This window comes from Asterias rubens, chromosome 2, assembly GCF_902459465.1.
Source record: "Asterias rubens chromosome 2, eAstRub1.3, whole genome shotgun sequence".
NCBI classification, from domain to species: Eukaryota; Metazoa; Echinodermata; class Asteroidea; order Forcipulatida; family Asteriidae; genus Asterias; species Asterias rubens.
In genome coordinates, this window is record NC_047063.1 from 19792671 (window position 1) to 19811302 (window position 18632).

The following is an 18632-nucleotide window of genomic DNA, read 5'->3' on the forward strand; positions in this document are numbered from 1 at the left end:
AGTAATGAATGGGGAGAAGTTTATAGTTTAAAACATTGTGAGAAACGGCTCCCTCTGAAGTGGAGTACTTTTTGAGAAAGAAGTAATTTTCCAGGAATTTTATTTCGAGACCTCAGATTTAGAATTTGAGGTCTCGTAAACAAGCATCTGAAAGCACACAACTTCGTGTGACAAGAGTATTTTTTCTTTCATAGTTATCTCGCAACTTCGTTGACCGTTTGAGCTCCAATTTTCACAGGTTTGATATGTACATATATACACCAAGTGAGAAGACTGGTCTTTGACAATTACCAATAGTGTCCAGTGTCTTTAAGTGGAGACTGGTCTGTTCAAGTCATGAGTATACATCTGTTCAATGTTGGTTTAAAGTGTGAAAGCACTTACAGCCAAGGTATGGTGTCACTGACTGATAGAGTCAGGGTGTATCTAGCGTGAGATGCAGCTGCACCAGGCCGTGGACGTAGCGAGGTGAAATTCAGCGTATCCGGATGCGAGCGATTCCTGGTTCTCATTATCATGACCTTGACCTGAGACGGCAAACTGCCAGGGTTTGGATTGGAGCGTATGAGGAGTGGGAGTCATTGTGTTGATGTTGTGTTTTGGTTGTCAGGGGAAGATGCAGCGTTGTTGGGCATGGTCTCATAATGGACTCGATGAACTGAACACGGTGGTAAAGGGAAAAATCGGGTCAGAGATTTGCAGAGAATTTTCCTGATTTCAGGATTTTGGGGACCTTTTTTTGTTAAATTTCTCTGAAGATATGAGTTTGTGTCAATACTGGCTCGATGAACTGAACACGATGGTATAGGGAAAGGAAATCTGGTCGGAGATTTGTCAAGATTTTTTCCTTGGATTTTAGGATTTCAGGGACTCTGTTTAATTTCTCTGAAGATTTGAATTTGGGTCAATAGCTCTAATTTATATTTTTGTAACATGTATAAATCCACAACTTTAATAGGCTAGGTTTTTGTTGATATGACTGGGTAACTTTAAAGTTGGCAGCCATCTTGGTTTCTCCTTTTCTTAATTAGTGATATCAATTCCGAGGCTCAGAGGCCCAAATAGTCAGATCCCCTCTTGGTGAATCTTTGTATATGGTGTCTATTGCACATTGGGAACATGACTAATAGTTTTTAAAATACCCCTCTTGGTGTCTTGCTGAGCTTCTCCACATTTTAAAGAGCTTGTGGTTTGAGTAGGATTCATAGACAGAGAGACAGGCAATTATTGATGTACAACACTTGACCTTTTGACTTTACAATGGAGTTGTAATGCAGAGGAAGGAAGACTGTTGAGAATTTTGTGGTTGCCAAGAAACACATCAACTGTTTTCCTTTCAAAACACTTAGATCTTCTGTTCACAATATCTCAAGTTTTTAAGTCAATGTTTCAGTTAAAGCTCAATAAAATATTAATAGATTTTGCCACCATTTATTTGTCAGCTTATAGGTTCTTAATAATACCAGTAGGTTCTTATAGCGGACATGCCCTATAGGTGCTAGATCAAGGTGCTATGGAGATGGAATTTGAGTTAGAATCGATATAGTTCAGTTTCGAGTAATTTCTTGAGTGTAGCAGCTGAGGTAGAAGATCAGATGTGGTTGGAATATTTTTGTTTCTCTTTTCTAGTGAACAGCCAAGATGTTTTGAAAATGAACTCTGTTAAACATTTTGATTAAAAATACCGGTACAGTAAACGTTTCATTTTCAAGAAATATCAAATTACTGGCTATTTCATACAGGGCCTATGTCACAACTAAGGAAACAATATTGCATGAATATCAATTTAGATTTTTACCCATATACACCAATGTATGTTAGCACTGTATACTCTGTGTGAAAAAATCACAGGCACATTACTCGGGTAAGATTCGAACCAATGACCTTTACAATTCTAGAGCAGTGTCATACCAACTAGACCACTGAGATTGGCCGGTAGCTAGAGGCAGTTCGAATCCTATACTTTAGCAGTGGCTTCCATCTATTAAATAATTGGTGCCATTTAGGTTTTTTTCCCCCACCAACTAAATTGGCATAACATACAATAAATTGAAATGGCAAAATGTTTGTGGGGCTGCTCTAGATAATTAATGTGGTCCCGATTTTAATTTCAACACGGTAACCTTGGTGATTCTTTGAATCTAGGTCTCTCTTTTTAGTTTGTAGCTTCATGTAACACTGCTATAAATATGCTACATGTATGCATTCTGCTCGTCAATAGCGAATCGATTTATAACATTTTCCCAGAATGTTTTCCCATTGATGGTTTGATTACTTCAGAGGCAATTTACTGTGCAGAAGCTATTTCCTGGGTTATTCCTGGGTTTTCCCCTGAACTGAGCAATCAAGCCAGCAGGATTTGAGCAAGCTTGTCATTTCACTAGTCCGTGAGCTTTTTCACTAGTCCATATAGACCGCATGCACATGACGTCATTTCAGTAGGGCGCCCTCACCTAGAGGTCAAAAGGAGGTTGTTCATTGGCCAATCCTGTGCGCCGCGCGTACAAATATGTGGGTTTCGATTGTTTCGTCACCGTTTTTCCACTAAGATGGCCGCTGGATGACGTCAATGCATAAGGTCTATTTAAGGTATCTTTTTAAAAAATGAACTACCCAGTCAAACCAATTGGAGAAACATTTTCTGAATAATAATATTGTTTTTATTGTTGTTATTTATTTGGCATAAAAACATTATAAAAACAGCAACGGTACACTGTGAAAAAAACAGTTAACGAAAATCTGGTGTGTATACTTGGAAAAGAAGAAATTAAACCTAATGATTATTACCCAATGACCTCCATTCACACACTAAAAAAAAGGTGAAAATTAGAAAATATTTAAACAACTGTTTCTGTCTTTGATTGTTTGTTGGCGGTGTTTGTTTCTGCAAATTACGTCTTTTTTCCCCTTTAAGGAATCAGCGCCTTTTCATTACTTTGTAATACTTGTGTGGAAACCGATTTGATTTTCAGCTGCATGTACTACACATGTATGAGTGCGTGCATTTGACTTTCAAATTAAATCCCATTACATATGCAGGGATTACAAGATTGCATCACTGCATGTATAATCTATCGTTGGAAACCATCATGGTATCAAACTTGATTTTTTTTTTTTTTAAAGGCACTGTCCAGCCTTCTTGCTTTCAGTAAGGGAGGTGAATTTTGTTTCCAAGATTTTCAGGCAGTCATCTCAAAAGAAAAGAGCTCCTTTTTTACCGAATGTTTTTTTTTTCGTCTGAGAAACTCATTGCAGTGCGAGGAGGGGCCTTACAGGTTTAGTGAACTGAATAAAATTAACCTCCGTTCTTCTCTCTTTGTGTGTCTTAACAGAAAAAAGAGGAGCAGTACCAGAAGTGGCAGAATTTCAAGGTCAACCAGCGCAACGAGAAACATGCTACCCTAAAGAAGAAGATAGCCCTACAGCACGAGCTCATCCAGGCCAACGACGAATTGCACTTTCAGCGGCAGGTGCATGAGCAGCGTCGCCAGTCAGAGGTGGGTACCAGTGATGAAGATATCACCCCCCCCCCTTCTCATTCGGAGATCCCCCAACACCTTATGGTCGGATATCTCCAGATATCCATTCCACTTCGTCCTATCGTAGATATTATGTTTTGTCAGCTGGAATTGGGTTCATGAGCAATAATGCAAATCAAACATGGGGACCAGTTATAGGAAATACATGCAGAAACCCCTCATCCCGACCCGCCCCCCCCCCTTATTCTCACACCTTGTGCCATGTTCTGATGGATATTTATTCCCACTTTGAATTGTAAATCAGGCAGTATTTGACACACGTCATCCTCTGAGGTGATGTCTGCTGTTTCAGCTGTCTTCCTCTGGCTGACATCTTTTCCTGTTTTCCTTCTGCTGAGTTTGAGTTTTTTTTTTTTTTTGGCTGTCATTTGCTTTGTTTTTTCGTAAGGAAAAATAAATGATTAAGTGTTACAACACTTAGGATATTCACAGTGATTATTTCTCAAAGTACATGAGATTTGCTGAATTATTCGTCAGAGAGGTCAAGTGACATTATTCTTCACAGGTTTTCCTTCTCTTCTTGACAAAATACAATTCTATCAAAAATGGACTTGGCGATAACGGAGAAAGACAATTGTTTCTTATAAGGCTTGCTGAGATAACTTGTTGTCATTAGGGCATTAGGCCTACTGTTTACTGACCTCCAAGTTTTAAATTCTGATTGATAATTTCAGATGACCTCAACAAGAAATTAGATTTCTGAATCACTATTTACATGATGTGGGTGTGTATTGAGGTGCACATGTATTATTGATGTGTCGTATTATGCCTTAGATTGAAGATCCCAGAAGCTGTTTGAAGGCAAAAAAGTTGCATTGCATCAACTTGAGTTACTCATCACATGTTAGTTAAGAATAGACCGTTCTTTTGCGATGTCACATCCAGGAGTGTTCCCAGTTTTAAAGAAGGCGTTTAAATCTGTCTTAATTTTGTTGATGCAAAACAAAATACCATGGTGATGCTGCAAACTCAATTTAAGATTAAATAGCTCTTGTTATAATTGAGCTCCAGTCCTTTAAATGCCTCTTTAATTCGGTTGTTACAGACACATTAAACCATCTTTACAGTTGTTGTTACTTCCTTAGAGGATGATTTGACAGAAAGCAGAATGATGTTATCTCTTTCTTAAAGAAGGGGCTCTCTCGGATTTCACAAACAAGATCTTAACTCTAGCAGACAACTACAAAGCCAGCGATTCTGTATTTACAAGGTTTAGAGCTCGCTCCATTGTAGGCTTGTAGCATTGTAGCCGATTGTACACTACATACTGAAGGACATTGTGGGCAGTTGGTTGTATCTTAATGCAGTCTGCTGAAAACCTTACTAGTCTATTAGGTACATTAGTAATAGTAATCTTTGAATGTTTTTTTTTATTCCTGTATAAGCTTTTGTGCAGTGGCTTGGAAACTGATCTTGGTAAATCTTTTGAGACATGAGATAAACTCAAGCCCCCTCTGCCCCCCCCCCCCCAACACAAAAACACCCACTGTCCTTGTACAGCGCTAGATTATCTGAAGACAAGATTGACTTCCGTGTCCCAGTTCAAAAAAGCATCTTAAAATGTGTTTCGATCCTCTGTGGTTTTCGTTTGTTTTTGTTGTAGCTCTTTGCAACTGCTGGAAAGGGCGCTTTACTAAATACAATTTCATACACAAATTATAACAAACTTACACACACATTGTTTTTCAATCTGAAAGTTGACTTTGTTTAAAGTTGGCACTAATACTGATCCTTGGAATTATTTCCGTGTGAATGACATGCCTGTGATTCAGTGAAATGTTTGTAAGGTTTCTTCACAAGGTGATTTGAATTAAATTTAGCTTGAAACCAGTCTTAATAAATAACAACAAAATGTCCTACTTTCAAAAGTTCTTTTTATTTTATGGGAAAGTAATCGTTGGCAACAACTAAAAGAAATTCCTCTAGCCTTAGATGATTTTGTTTTTAAAACAACAAATTTCTTGGTAAACAGTTTATTTTTTCTTCTTTCGTTTGGTCTCTTGACCAAGGTGAACATTGAACAAAATTAAGTTTGTAGTTTTATAGTGACTTCAAGGCACTTGATGGTATCCTCATCAAGGTCTCCGAGTCCCTGCTCACCTTATGGTGGTCTGAAGTCAGGGCAGTCATGAATGATGTGTCTGATGATTTGTGTGCTGCCACACTGACACAGATTTGAGCTGGTATCTCCAATGCTATGGAGGAATGAAGCATTATGGCCAGTTCTAAGATGATTGACTTGGACCCAAAAGTTACTTTAATATAGTCTTTACAAACCAGTAGTTCACTCCGGAGGAATGGTACAGCAATGGTTTGTGTCTTTGAGTGCTTAGGCCTTTTCCGAAATGGCGACTTCGGCTAGAGCTGCGGCTATATCGCCGCCCGTCTGCCTATTCATCAACACTGGCAGACGCGCTGATACAGTCATAGCTGTAGCAGAAGTCGCCATTTCAGCCACGGCGCACGGCCTTATTACACTCATTCTAAAGTATCTTTATGCTGTCCCAATCTTTGTCCTGTTCCCGAGTGCAGATGAAATAATGGATAGTTATTTAAAATGGTCCAAATAAGGGTCAGACTAATCTGTGCCATTAAAGGAACACATTGCCTTGGATCGGACGAGTTGGGCTATAAAAAGCGTTTGTAACCGTTTGTTATAAAATGCATACGTTTGGAAAGATGTTTTCAAAGTAGAAAACAATGATCCACACACATTTGCCTCGAAATTGCACGGTTTTCCTTTTACTTTGCGAACTAACACGGTCGGCCATTTATGGGAGTCAAAAATTTGACTCCCATAAATGGACGACCGTGTTAGTCGACGAGGTAAAAGGAAAACCGTGCAGCATCGAGGCATGTTTGTGTGGATCATTGTATTCTACTTTTACAACATCTTTCTAACCATATGCATTTTATAACAAACAGTTACAAACGCTTTTCAAAGACCAACTCGACGGATCCTAAGGCAACGTGTTCCTTTAATGTTCTTCTTCTGTCTTCTATGATTTGAATGATAGAAAAAATACAGTAGCACCAGACATGATAAAGATTCATTTTTTGCAAAAGTGGACAATCTGAATCCATAGTAATTTCATTGAAATTGAGTTTCATGTTTTTTAATTAGGCTTCAAGTATTTTTCTTTATGTGTTGTCCGCAAGAGAAGAGAAAATATTTGAGAATCAAAGCATCTTTAGATTTAAAAAAAAAACTCTGAGAAGTATTTACAGTCGTTATTTTATAAATTTATATTTCCTTTCTTCATCATGAGAAGCGAAATTTTATGTTTTTTCTTAGTGGCTCTATGTAAATCTTCTTTTGAAGGGTGATCTTCTTATTATAAGTAATTAAGACAAGACGATTGGTTGGAGTGTTTTTATTTATTTAATTACCCTTTGTTGGCATTTGCTGCAGCGTGTGTTGACTGTTCAGTGACTCGTTGGAACTCCATTTTTATCTCATTTTGGGTCCTGACTCATAGATAATAGGATTTGTCGAACATATTGTTTGTTCAATTTGTACTCTGAGAAGAATGGAATTCTATAGTCTGAAGGATTGTGGATAGAGAGTGAAATAAAGGCTTTTATTATTTAGATAGAGAATTATTCAAATCATATTTGTAAGCGGCTTTTTTTTTTCTCCTTTTTTTCTGCCTTTTTGAGGTAATTATTTAGACATGTCTCTTTACCACAGACTGTTGGCTTTAAGGATGTTGTGTAGGGGCAGTGACATCGTCTAGCTGGATTATGTGAACACAATTTGATTCACCATTGGATGGCATTCTTGGCTTCTTCAAGACGTGAAACAAAAAAGTTTCGTTACTCTCCTTTCAAAACTGAGTGTGTGTGTGCTTTTATTTTGCTTTAGAATTCTAAGGCGTTTCTGAAAGGAATGTGTTGGATTCGTAAAATAGACAAAAAAGAGTACTGCGCGTTGTGCAACGAGTCTATAGTGTGTCCTTCTTGGCTAGTACCGCAGTATCAACAAATTTGTGCAGTTGGATCCAAGGCTTGATCAGTAGACCTCTAACATAAACAACGCTTTTGCTGAGGAAATGCATACGCAGCACGAACAATCATCGGCCAATAACGATTCTTCCTTTCATTTCATTGAGGGCGCTGTTTGATTTATGTAATGGATGAAGATGAAGACATAAGGCCATCATCTCCGCCATCTTGCCACTCTGAGGTCTGGTTGCAGCTGGTGGATAGTGCCCATTATGGATAGATCTAAGCACCAGTTGAAATCAGAGCCTCTGGGTGGTCCTTCACAGCGAGGTCTTGTATCCGCTGAATCATCTTAGCAGATGAATTCAACAAAATGACTTAACTATCATAATGTGTGTTTAGTCTTTTTTCCATTAATGGCAGTCATACAAAATTTCTCTTTAATGGTTCTTGGTGTGTGGGTCACGATGAAATGTGTGCAAGGACAGTCTTGTCTATTCTTACATCATTATGGACAATTGATAAAGATGGAAAAACAGAGGTGGATTTTTAAGGGAAATATCTACTAGGATCTCAGCACTTTCTTTTGATCAGAAATATTTTGACCTATTGTATTAGGCTCCTGTTTTGTGTGGTTTGTCAACCAATAGTGGTCAACCTTTAGGAGGACTGGACGTGTTAACAATTGAAAAGGCTCAGTGCAAATCTGTGAACATTTATTTTGTCAATTTTACAGATCTATATAATTTGTTTTACCCTTACACCAATGTGATTTAAGCTCTGCTATCTCTAGCTCTAGAGCAATAAGGTCGTGGGTTCGAATCCTTCTTAAGTGATTTGCCTGTGGATTTTTCAGTTTTACAAATCGATGTTAGGGTAAAAACACTTTTTCTTTACCCCGATGCAAAACTAACATCAAACAAATCTATACCAATATTATGCACATTCTTAGAGCAGCATTTAATGTTCAATTCAGATTTGATAAATACACAATACACATCGAAATAGTCCAAAGAAAGTGCATCTTATACAACCAAGTCATTAAAGTCAGTCAGAAAGTTGATCCCTTCAAAGGAAGCTCTGGAAATAGCAATTGTTACGGCTGGATTTTGATTGATCTCTCCTAAATAATCTGCCCCTATGGCTGGATCATCCTGAATCAAGCTGCTTCGAACGGTCGAATCAAAGTAGGATTTTTCCGTTGATAATTTTGCGATTCCTCGGAGAAGGATGATCCACTGCGAGGTTTGACATACTTGCATAATCACAAACTTGATTCTGACATAAACATCTTATTAAAGCGCTCTATGTTTTCACTACCACCTTTTAAAATGTTCTGTTCACAAGTTTTATATCTATATATAGGTATAGGATTGGAACGTCGTGCGAATCCAAAAACAAGAGGTTTACTTTGTCTTTAAAGCAATAGGCGAATTATTAAAGGGAGGATATAATAATAATAATAAAAATAGATATTATTACCAAAGGATGAGTAGGGTAGATGGCCTTAGCTTTAGATCCAAACCGACTTTCTTTAGAGGCATAAACAAGTACAAACAACTAATATGATATACCTTTGGTGATAACTCCAAAAATGTATTACCATGAAAACTTACTTGGTAAAAAGCAGTGCAGCTGTTGATAGTGTATAACATTTTGAAAAATGATTCCCTTCCAAGAAATGTGGTTTTAGAGAAAGAGATTTACAAGACATTTCAATCCGATCATTGTTTCATGCATGAAACCTTTCTCAGATTGCATTCCTTCTACAGATTATCTTTCCTGCGACGACATAACCGCTCTATATTTCCACTACCACCTTTCAAAATGTTCTGTTCACAAGTGATATATCTATATTTATATAGGATTGAAACGTCGTGCGAATCCAAAAACAAGAGGTTTACTTTGTCTTTAAAGCAATAGGCGAATTTGAATGCTGTGAGAGGATTGTTAAATTGAACAGTTATCTATTTAATCGCATGGCGCAAGAGAATAATTACTTACACATTCAAATTTAACAAATGTTTTGAGGAGCTGTCAAGTACTTGCAAATAAGAACAGCACAATATTCAAAATTGCCGCTTATTTGCCAAAAACGACAAAGAAAACCGTGAATAACATTTGCCATTGTCATCATTGCTTTTTTGAGTCTCTGAAATCACTACCTAAAACATTATAAGAAAAGATAGTTTACCATTGAAGTGTTACTGTGTGGGTTTTTTTTTCACAAGAAAAGAACTGTAAACAACCACTTTGTGAGAGGAAAGACAGCCCACTTTCATGGGGTTCATTGTGGTAGAACTCACACAGCACTGTAAGTGTGGAGTGACTGTATGGTGTGTTTGTGATGCATACAGCGTCCATGGAAAGGTTGCTCAATATTGAGATTAGGAATGTTCAATTTCAGTCTGTTTTTGTTAAAACAAATCATCCTCTTAAAAAAAAACTGAGGAGTATTTTAAGACTTGGTACTTGAAGAGAACAGGGTGTCAGCGGATACTTCCTAAATATTGACTGGGGGGACACACAGTTTTATGAAAACGGGGGCAAGATATATTTTGGGCTGTGAAAGAACCTGCACCTATTTAAATGGCATGGCTTACCAGGGAATTCTTATTGCTCATCGAATCATGCACTTTACAGGGTGCTGTACGCACAGAATTCAGTGGTAAGCAGCCATGAAATTGGGCCCCAGTTTCTTCTCAAGAACACTTGTCAAAGTAAATGTGACAAGATCTTGTTGTCCTTTTTATTGAATCGTTCCTCCTCAGTTTACATGTAATGCCAGCTCTGAGGGCAATGTGTACATACACTTGCGGAGACAGGGCCTTAGATTCTATCAGGGAAAACAAACAGTTGTCTGTGAAGTGGCATTACGTCTTGAGCAGAAAAAGAAAATATAATATTGCTCGCAAGCTGAGTCCCTGGAGATAAAAATCTCAAGAAATTTTTTGGGAATTTATCCCAACTGACGCCCCGAATGCATTTAGTATTGGCTGCTATTTTCCTGTTATGAAACTCTGGTCTTATGTTATTTTCCGCCCCTCTCTGCCGTCTTCCCCACCTAAGAAATAGCTATTTTCACATTGGTTAGGAATTCAAGTGTCTTAAGGTCAATCAAAATCTCAGAAATTTCCCAACAAAATTCATCTCATGAGAAAAGGTTTAGGTTGCTTGAGGAATAGTGTGGCTCCTTTAATGCACTTTCAGTGCTTGATAATGGCAGAAGACAGGGAACCCAACGAAGATTGTCACATCACCAAAGGATTTACAGCACAGTGGACTCTCTGTCTAAGAGGACAACACCTTGGATTGGACAGTGTGGCTCCTTTTATGCACTTTCAGTGCTTGATAATGGCAGAAGACAGGGAACCCGACGAAGATTGTCACAGCACCAAAGGATTTACAGCACAGTGGACTCTCTGTCTAAGGACAACACCTTGGATTGGACAGAGTGTTCTCCGTCAAATATTCTGGCAGACAAACCCAAGATTATGTTGAAACAGAACTGATTCCAGAAACTGTTTTTTCTTGGTGCTTAGAGTCCTTCTTTTTCTCGTCTAGCACCATGAAAAAGCAGTCTTTGTGGTCAGTCAGTCAGCCGTCGTGTTTTTATATCAACTTTTTTTTTAATGTGAATTTATAAAGAGTCGCCTCTTGACCCCCAACTCCCTTGAGCCATTTCTGAGGATCTCTCCCCAATCCAACAAAATCCAACACCATCTCTGGTTACTGAACACACAAACTGTTGCGCTCTCATTGTGCTATTCCTGATACCTTGTACAAAGTAACAACTTGTGGGGTTCTCAGTCACAACAGAATCAAACAGAACACGCTGTTGGATTTTGAAGGGTTTGGGATTTGATTAAAGACACTGGACACTATTGGTAATATACCAGTCTTTTCACTTGCTGTATCTAAACATATGCATACAATAACAAACCTGTGAACATTTGAGCTCAAACGGTCATTGAAGTTGCGAGATAATAATGAAAGAAAAAACACCCTTGTCTCACGAAGTTGTGTGCTTTCAGATGCTTGATTTCAAATTCTAAATCTGATGTCTCGAAATTAAATTTGTGGAACATTACTTCTTTCTCGAAAACTGCTCCACTTCAGAGGGAGCCATTTGTCACAATGTTTTATACTATCAACCTCTCCCCATTACTTGTTATCAAATAAGGTTTTATGCTCATAATTATTTTGAGTAATTGCCAATAGTGTCCACTGCCTTTAAGGTGACATTTGTATTGCCCTTTAACTAAGCCTAGTATACAAAATACAAACCTTTGATCATAGAGTAAGGGCTTTGATGTAGTAGGCTGCTGTGAATAGGGTAATCACTGTTTTTCATTAATAACAAGAAAGTCTGTAAAAAGAAGCAAGTTGTAATTAATTGACTGTTTTGGTTATGTGAAGGTTTTTTATTTTGCTGTTCAGGAAACCTCTGACATGAATGTAGATGTAGATGGAATCAAAGATTATTGGTTGAAAGAAAGTAATTTTCCAGCTGATGTCTTAGTTTGTTAGGAGTAAACCAAGACTTTTCCCATTTCTTGATCTTCTCAGAACCACCACTGTTTTTCTGGAAGTAACTTTAATCATATTGCTGTTTTTAAACTAAAGAGTGACTTTGTTGGTTTCAGATCTGAACATTTTCAATGTGTTTTAAAAGAAAACTAACATCTGTACTTAACATTTTAACACGCAAACGTCTACAGATGGATATAGATAACCAACCAGAAGTAAGTGTACGATGTGTGGTGTTGCACAAATTATTGCACTTATCATCAAATGGCACTGATTTACCTTCGTATCAAAATTTGTAAAACAGTTCTGGCCCTGGGTGATGCAGACTGTTTGAGAGTTGCACACATTTGAAAGTTAGAGTACCTGATTTCGTTTCCTGTATGTACCAAAGAACATAAGGTTCTTGAAAGGTAACATAAGGTTCCAACTACGCACGAGACTTGCTTGGTCTACTATGGAATGGTAGAGTCAATGTTGAGCCAAGAATTTCTCGCCCACAAAAAATTTTGCTTGAAGAGTGGCGTCAAAACAGATTCTTAACAACGGCTCATTCAAATTCAATCCATCAATTGCTTGAAGAGTGGCGTCAAAACAGATTCTTAACAACGGCTCATTCAAATTCAATCCATCAATTCCGATCAGAAATAAAGTTGAGAACATTTTTAAAACCCAATGAATACATATTGTCTGTTTGAATTGCACTGTCATGTTTGGTTTTGTGCTACACCTACATTTATGTAGACCCCCTATTGTAGCTTGATGTGTTTCATTTTTTCTTGGGTGTTGGGCGGGGGATAGTTGAGTTGGGGCATCTAGGATGGAACCAATTTTGTGTGACTCGTATACTAAAGTAATGGAGAGGGTACCTGGATAGGGCCGGTTGAAACTGGCACTGGTATTTTGTCAGTTTCGGTTGTGTTGCTCAGTCCTTTCCACATTTGATTCCAAAATCTAAAAGGGGGATATCAACAAATGTCACAATAACACTTTTTCACGAACTGGTTGGCAAAATGAGGGTATATCGCAGGCGTGATCTGTGCACATTTGTGCATCTACCTAGTGCACACCCCTATGCCATTTGCCGTCCAATTGTGTCTCTATGCCTGTGTGAATGTAATTAGCATATTTCCTGGGAAGGGCTAATTGTCTTTTTGTTCTCCTTCTTACTCCATTGCACCTCCATTTATCCTCTCTGAATAGTTTCCATCTGGCCTTTGCACAATATCATCTCAATGGCGATATTTATGTTGTTAATTGTTTGCTGTGAACACACTGCACCTTCTGGATTGAAACCACACTAAGGGTTAATTGACTCTAACCACCGTATAATGATCCAGGCTGCTTTATATTGAACAAACACTCTGTAACCTTCACTTCCTAATATACCTCCGATCTTTTAAGTGTCCATCCACTTATTACCATCAACTGCTTGCCATTTTTAGATCTCTCGAACACTTACAAATGATTAAGGTTAGGTTTTAGCTTCCTTGTTGTGCCTAGAGTGCATGGGGTGGAACGTTTAGGGGAGGGAGGGAGGCGACCAGGACCAAATTTCAGCAATTATCTTTGCTAAGCAAGAATTGAGTTGGGTACCAGTCGCAGCAATGCAAACAGTGGTATAATTGGCTGGTAACCTATTTCTGCTGAGTAATATATTTCTTTGCTAAGGAAGTTTTTATGCTTACATGCTCTATACATTTTGGCCCACAGAAGGGGTGAAACATCATGAAATAGAGTTGACCTGGATAGTATTGGGATACAGTATGCGTTCAACTTCCAAAGTCATACTTTGGCATGTATATATTCTTGTCTATATTAGAAATACATATTCAATTTGATTAGATCATAGAATTGTCATTGTCGTCTGCAGAGGGGATGGGGGTGGGAGAGTGTTTTTTTCTCCATATACAATATCAAAATCGGACTCTGGCACACGCAAAAACCTGTCTCATGGGGAGCCTGATGCATTAAAGCGTCGGCCTCTTGCAAGGTTCGTTTAACGGTAGCGTTGGTTGTGTAATCCACTGGATGAAAGACGCTGGCATTTCAACATGGCGTAAGATGTAGTTCAAGGCCAGATAAAATTATGATTTTTTTTATCAGTCAAGCTGGGGGTAGAGTTTCTTCTTCCCCCCCCCCCCATCCTTAAATATTTAGGAAATATAATTTAATGTAAATTTAATTTTCACAAAGGTAAATCAGAACAAGAGTCGGCAAATTTTATAAATAACTTTAATAAATTCTGCTCTAGTAAAAGTTGATATATTTTTTTCAAAGGTCACTTCTTCTGTCCTGACTATTTTAGAATACAGGTGGAAACAATTGTTGACTTGATTAATTTTGCTCAAACTGTGCTTCATCAAGTGTTAACAATTTTGACCTATAGATAATTAATACAATGCGTGGTACCCGCCCCAAAAATGTGGAAATTTAAGCTTTTGTTGGGAGGATTATCTGAAAATTAAATTTCCTAACCATTGAAAAATGAACATAAGAAGAAATATTCAAAGTAATATGGCCACCTTCAATCAAAAACCAAAATGCGTGCGCATCTTCCAATGACATATGTTCACATTTTATTTGCCATTCACTTGACGGCCATGCAATTGCCCATCCTCACTGCAGAAAGGCCCATCGTTGGGTGATTCCTATTTAATATGTAATTGTTCAACTCATGCAGAAGAATGTCTCTCAGACAGCCACCAATTTAACCCATGTATGAAACAAAAATTAAATTCACTTTTTTATTTCCTTCTACCCTTTTATAGATTCTTGAGGCCGAACGTCAGGAGCGACGACAACGACAGGAAGCGTTGACAAATAGAGGCAAAATTGACCTGGGTAATTTAAAGTAGCGCTGAATTATATTCTGAGAATGATGATTAAATTGACCTTGTACATTATTTATTTTGAGGGGAGGTAGAAGGTGGAAGCAAATCGGTTATTAATACTCACTGGTTTTCAAGGGTTGACATGAGACTAGGAGTTTCGCAAAAGGTGTTCTCATTTTATGAAACCATGCAAAATGCCGCCATGTTTTTCATGGTTTCAAAATGCTGCAATGTTTGTTTTTTTGCACCCGAGTATTTCTTTTACTGGCGCCTTGGAATCTGTTACTACACAAACCTATCTACCTTATCTATTTAAACTTGCACAAGTTCAATGTCTGACAACTATTTTCCCAAAACCATTGATTTCATTTGTTTTTTTCCAACTCCTTTTGATGTATTTTGTATATAAAAAAAAACAATTCCGCACAAATTTATGATTTATTATTATGTATTGTATTCTTGCAAAAATTTCCAACCAAATCCAACTTTAGGGCTATTTGTACAATTTGCCTTTTCTAATAGAGCAGGTTTTTTAAAGGTTTGTTTGTAAACAGTGACTTCATAACAAAAAACTGATAACATAAGTTTGTAAAACTTCTCTACACTTTTATCAAACTGAATGCCGATCTCAAACTCGTAGCGCTCTTCACTAGTGTTTTCCTGCAAGTCTAGTGGTGAAATCAAACCCTATAAAACATGCACAAGTTTGAAAGATGTATCTGATAGATCTATCTTAATTATGTACTTGAACAGAATTATCTTCTAGTGGAGTTTTTAAGTTTTTTAAATTTAATTTCAATTGATAAAAAAAAATGTGGGATGCACTTTGAATAAAAACAATTTGTTTAATGTTATGTCATAATTATTTTTACAAATCTGTATTTTATTCCCTCCACAGAAAGTGAAAGAAAAGAAGCTCGAACAAAACGTCGCGCAGAACGAAAGCTCGCAGCCAAACTGCAACAAACGTCTCTGGAACCCACCGAGGGTAAACAAGGGAGCACCGCAGCTCTGGGCAGCAGAAAGCGTAGCGTCTTACTGCAGCGTGGGGAAGCTCACGGCCGATTGTCTGTCGTGTCTAGTAGTGACGAGGAAGAAGAGGAGAATGGGGATAGGTCAGTTTGATTATCAGACGCTCTTAGTCTTAGACTATATACAAACACCTTGAAGGTGACAGGCGACTAGGTGATCCTTGTGGTTAAAGACAGTGGACACTATTGGTAATTGTCAAAATCCAGTCTTCTCACTTGGTGGATCTCAACATATGCATAAAATAACAAACCCGTGAAAATTTGAGCTGGATTGAACATCAGAGTTGCGAGATAACTATGAAGTAAAAAAAACAGCCTTGTCACACAAAGTTGTGTGCTTTCAGATGCTTGATTTCGAGACCTCAAATTCTAAACTTGAGGTTTCAAAATCAAATTCATTGAAAATTACTTCTTTCTCGAATACTTCATCACTTCAGAGGGAGCCGTTTCTTACAATGTTGTATACTATCCACCTCTCCCCATTACTCGTTACCAAGTGAGGTGTTATGCTAATAATTATTTTGAGTAATTACCAATAGTGTCCACTGCCTTTAAAGGGTTTTGATACCTTTTGTGAATCAAGTTTTTGGTCATGACATGATTCCCGTCTCACTGTGAAGGAAGATGTATGTAATAGAAGTTTCAGCTTCATTAGTCATCAAGTTTTTTTAGAAAACTATGGAGACAATCACAGAGCGATGTTTTCAGGAGAGTCTCGTAAATACCAGTACTGGTAAAATAGGTTGTACATGCTAAAATAATACTGCTCCTGAGAGGAAAATGATTTCCAAAACCTTCATTATCTCAGTAAGTAATATTTAAAGGGAAGCTTAACCACCATTATCTTCAAACTGTGTAAGTGAAATGTAAATCTGTGGACATTGTATTTTGTGTCTTACAAACCGTACCCAAACTCTTTAAACCTCTTGGGGGCATGTTATCCTTAAAGAAATGGGAACTAAACTTTAGTCCTGGATGAGATAGAGGGGGTACTTAACATACTTATTTCTTGTCTTAAAGAGTTTGGGTATAACTTTTGTTTTAACGGCATAAAACACAAATGTCAACAGATTACTTAAACTTACTAGGTTTAAAAACAATGATGGTAGAAAGCTTCCCCTACATTATTAACTGGAGGTGCTACAGTCTTTGAGAAACGAAAAGAATTTCATGAAAGTAATTTTCTCCTCAGTGAGACAAAAATTATTTTACCATGTGCAACGTATTAACCCTTTGCGTACTACGGGCGCAAATTTGCGCCCGCAACAATGATTCCCTCACTGCTGTGGGCGCATATTTGCGCCCAACACAACGTGCTATTTGTTTGCACACAATCGAGCTTTCTTTTGACCCCTGACATCCATCCGGGTACTTTTTTATACACTTCGATACACAGAGGACATGTTACGAACGAATACACGACAATTTTTCATGAAAAAATCTTGTATTTTCCGAGTTTTTCGGCAGCTTTCCTATGCAAGGAGGGAAACAGGGTAGAACATGGTGTTGGGACATTTTTCGCCGTGCTTTGGAAGTGTGTATTTAATAAATTATGTACCCGAATTCAATTCTGTTTGAACTACCTGGTTGTCCGTATTATACTCTACATTTAGCTTATTTTGCATTTTGCAATAAAATAATTCCTTCACACAGACAAATGCTTTCGAGTACAGATGTGTGTAATTTTAATGATTGTGCAAAAAGATTCCAGCGGGCAGGGAATAGTGTGCGTAATGAATGGTAGCATGCAAAGGGTTTAAACGCGACTCTTCTATTGACATTGCTCTGTGACTATCGTTGTTTTTGCTTTTTGCGTTTCGGTCAGTGTGCTCTGACCGCTTCTGCAAAATCAGAAGCGGTCACTGGCTTAAAGTTTAGTCGGAGTTGTCAAATTCTACTAATGACACTGTGTAATACAGCTGTAACTATAGTCACAGATGAATTTTGTGTCCTTACAGGTTCATGGAGGAAGATGGTGAGCCACTTATTTATCAACAAGACCTTCAGAAGATCTTTGGTTCAAAGCAAGCTGCCTACTTCTTGAGACCGAGGTTTGAACCAGAACAAAAGAAAGTGATTCCAGTTCCTCAGTCACTTCAAAAACAAGGAGGTACAGATAAACACTAAATTAATCAAGATGATAGAGGCTCGAAATGTTAGAAATATGTATACTGATATTTGTGTTGCCTTGAGTTTTGTCTGCACCTGCTAGTTTGCACCACAACCAATGTGCAAGTATACTCCAGAGGAGCTTTCTGCACAGTATAGGAAGATGATAATAAAAAATACTGTGAGATAAAATTTAAAACTAGACCACCAGCCATAGTCCCCCTTTTTATTTTTATTTTTGTACATGGGGCCAATAACTCAACATCGAACAAGTCCGACAGTCTTTAAAAAGAATTCTTGCGCCATATTAATGTATCGTACTATTATTATTATTACTTGTGTGCAGGTCGTGCAGGCGTGAATGCCCTTTGGGGTACCTTAAGAGATGACTCGACGGTGAAGCTTCAGAAAGCTGATTCTAAGATCCCTCAGGAGCTCAAGGCAGCCTATGGTGCCTTCGTCAGAGAGTGTCTGACACATAATAAGACAGTCGCTAAGAGAAGCTTCTACAGCGAGGAAGGGGTAAGATTAAATGATGGGTTTTGAAAGATAAGGCAAACAGAATTGTATAACTAGTTTCTCCTCAACTCATTTTTAACAGTTGATGAGTGATATTTCTCATTATTTTTCCACCCTGATTTTCAGAT

General features: G+C 37.8%; 1 protein-coding gene across 3 annotated transcripts in view; it reads left to right on the top strand.

Moving 5' to 3' along the window:
* LOC117307253 overlaps positions 1-18632 on the top strand; it is a 38225-nt gene that overhangs the window by 15542 nt on the left and 4051 nt on the right. For 2 of the 3 annotated variants that reach the window (XM_033791941.1, XM_033791942.1), the window contains exons 2-7: positions 3333-3497; positions 12206-12229; positions 14783-14855; positions 15744-15960; positions 17835-17986; positions 18332-18507. In XM_033791941.1, the coding sequence (XP_033647832.1) occupies positions 3333-3497; positions 12206-12229; positions 14783-14855; positions 15744-15960; positions 17835-17986; positions 18332-18507 (807 nt within the window). The remainder of the gene's footprint in view (positions 1-3332; positions 3498-12205; positions 12230-14782; positions 14856-15743; positions 15961-17834; positions 17987-18331; positions 18508-18632) is intronic. The other variant, XM_033791944.1, reaches the window with a different exon arrangement.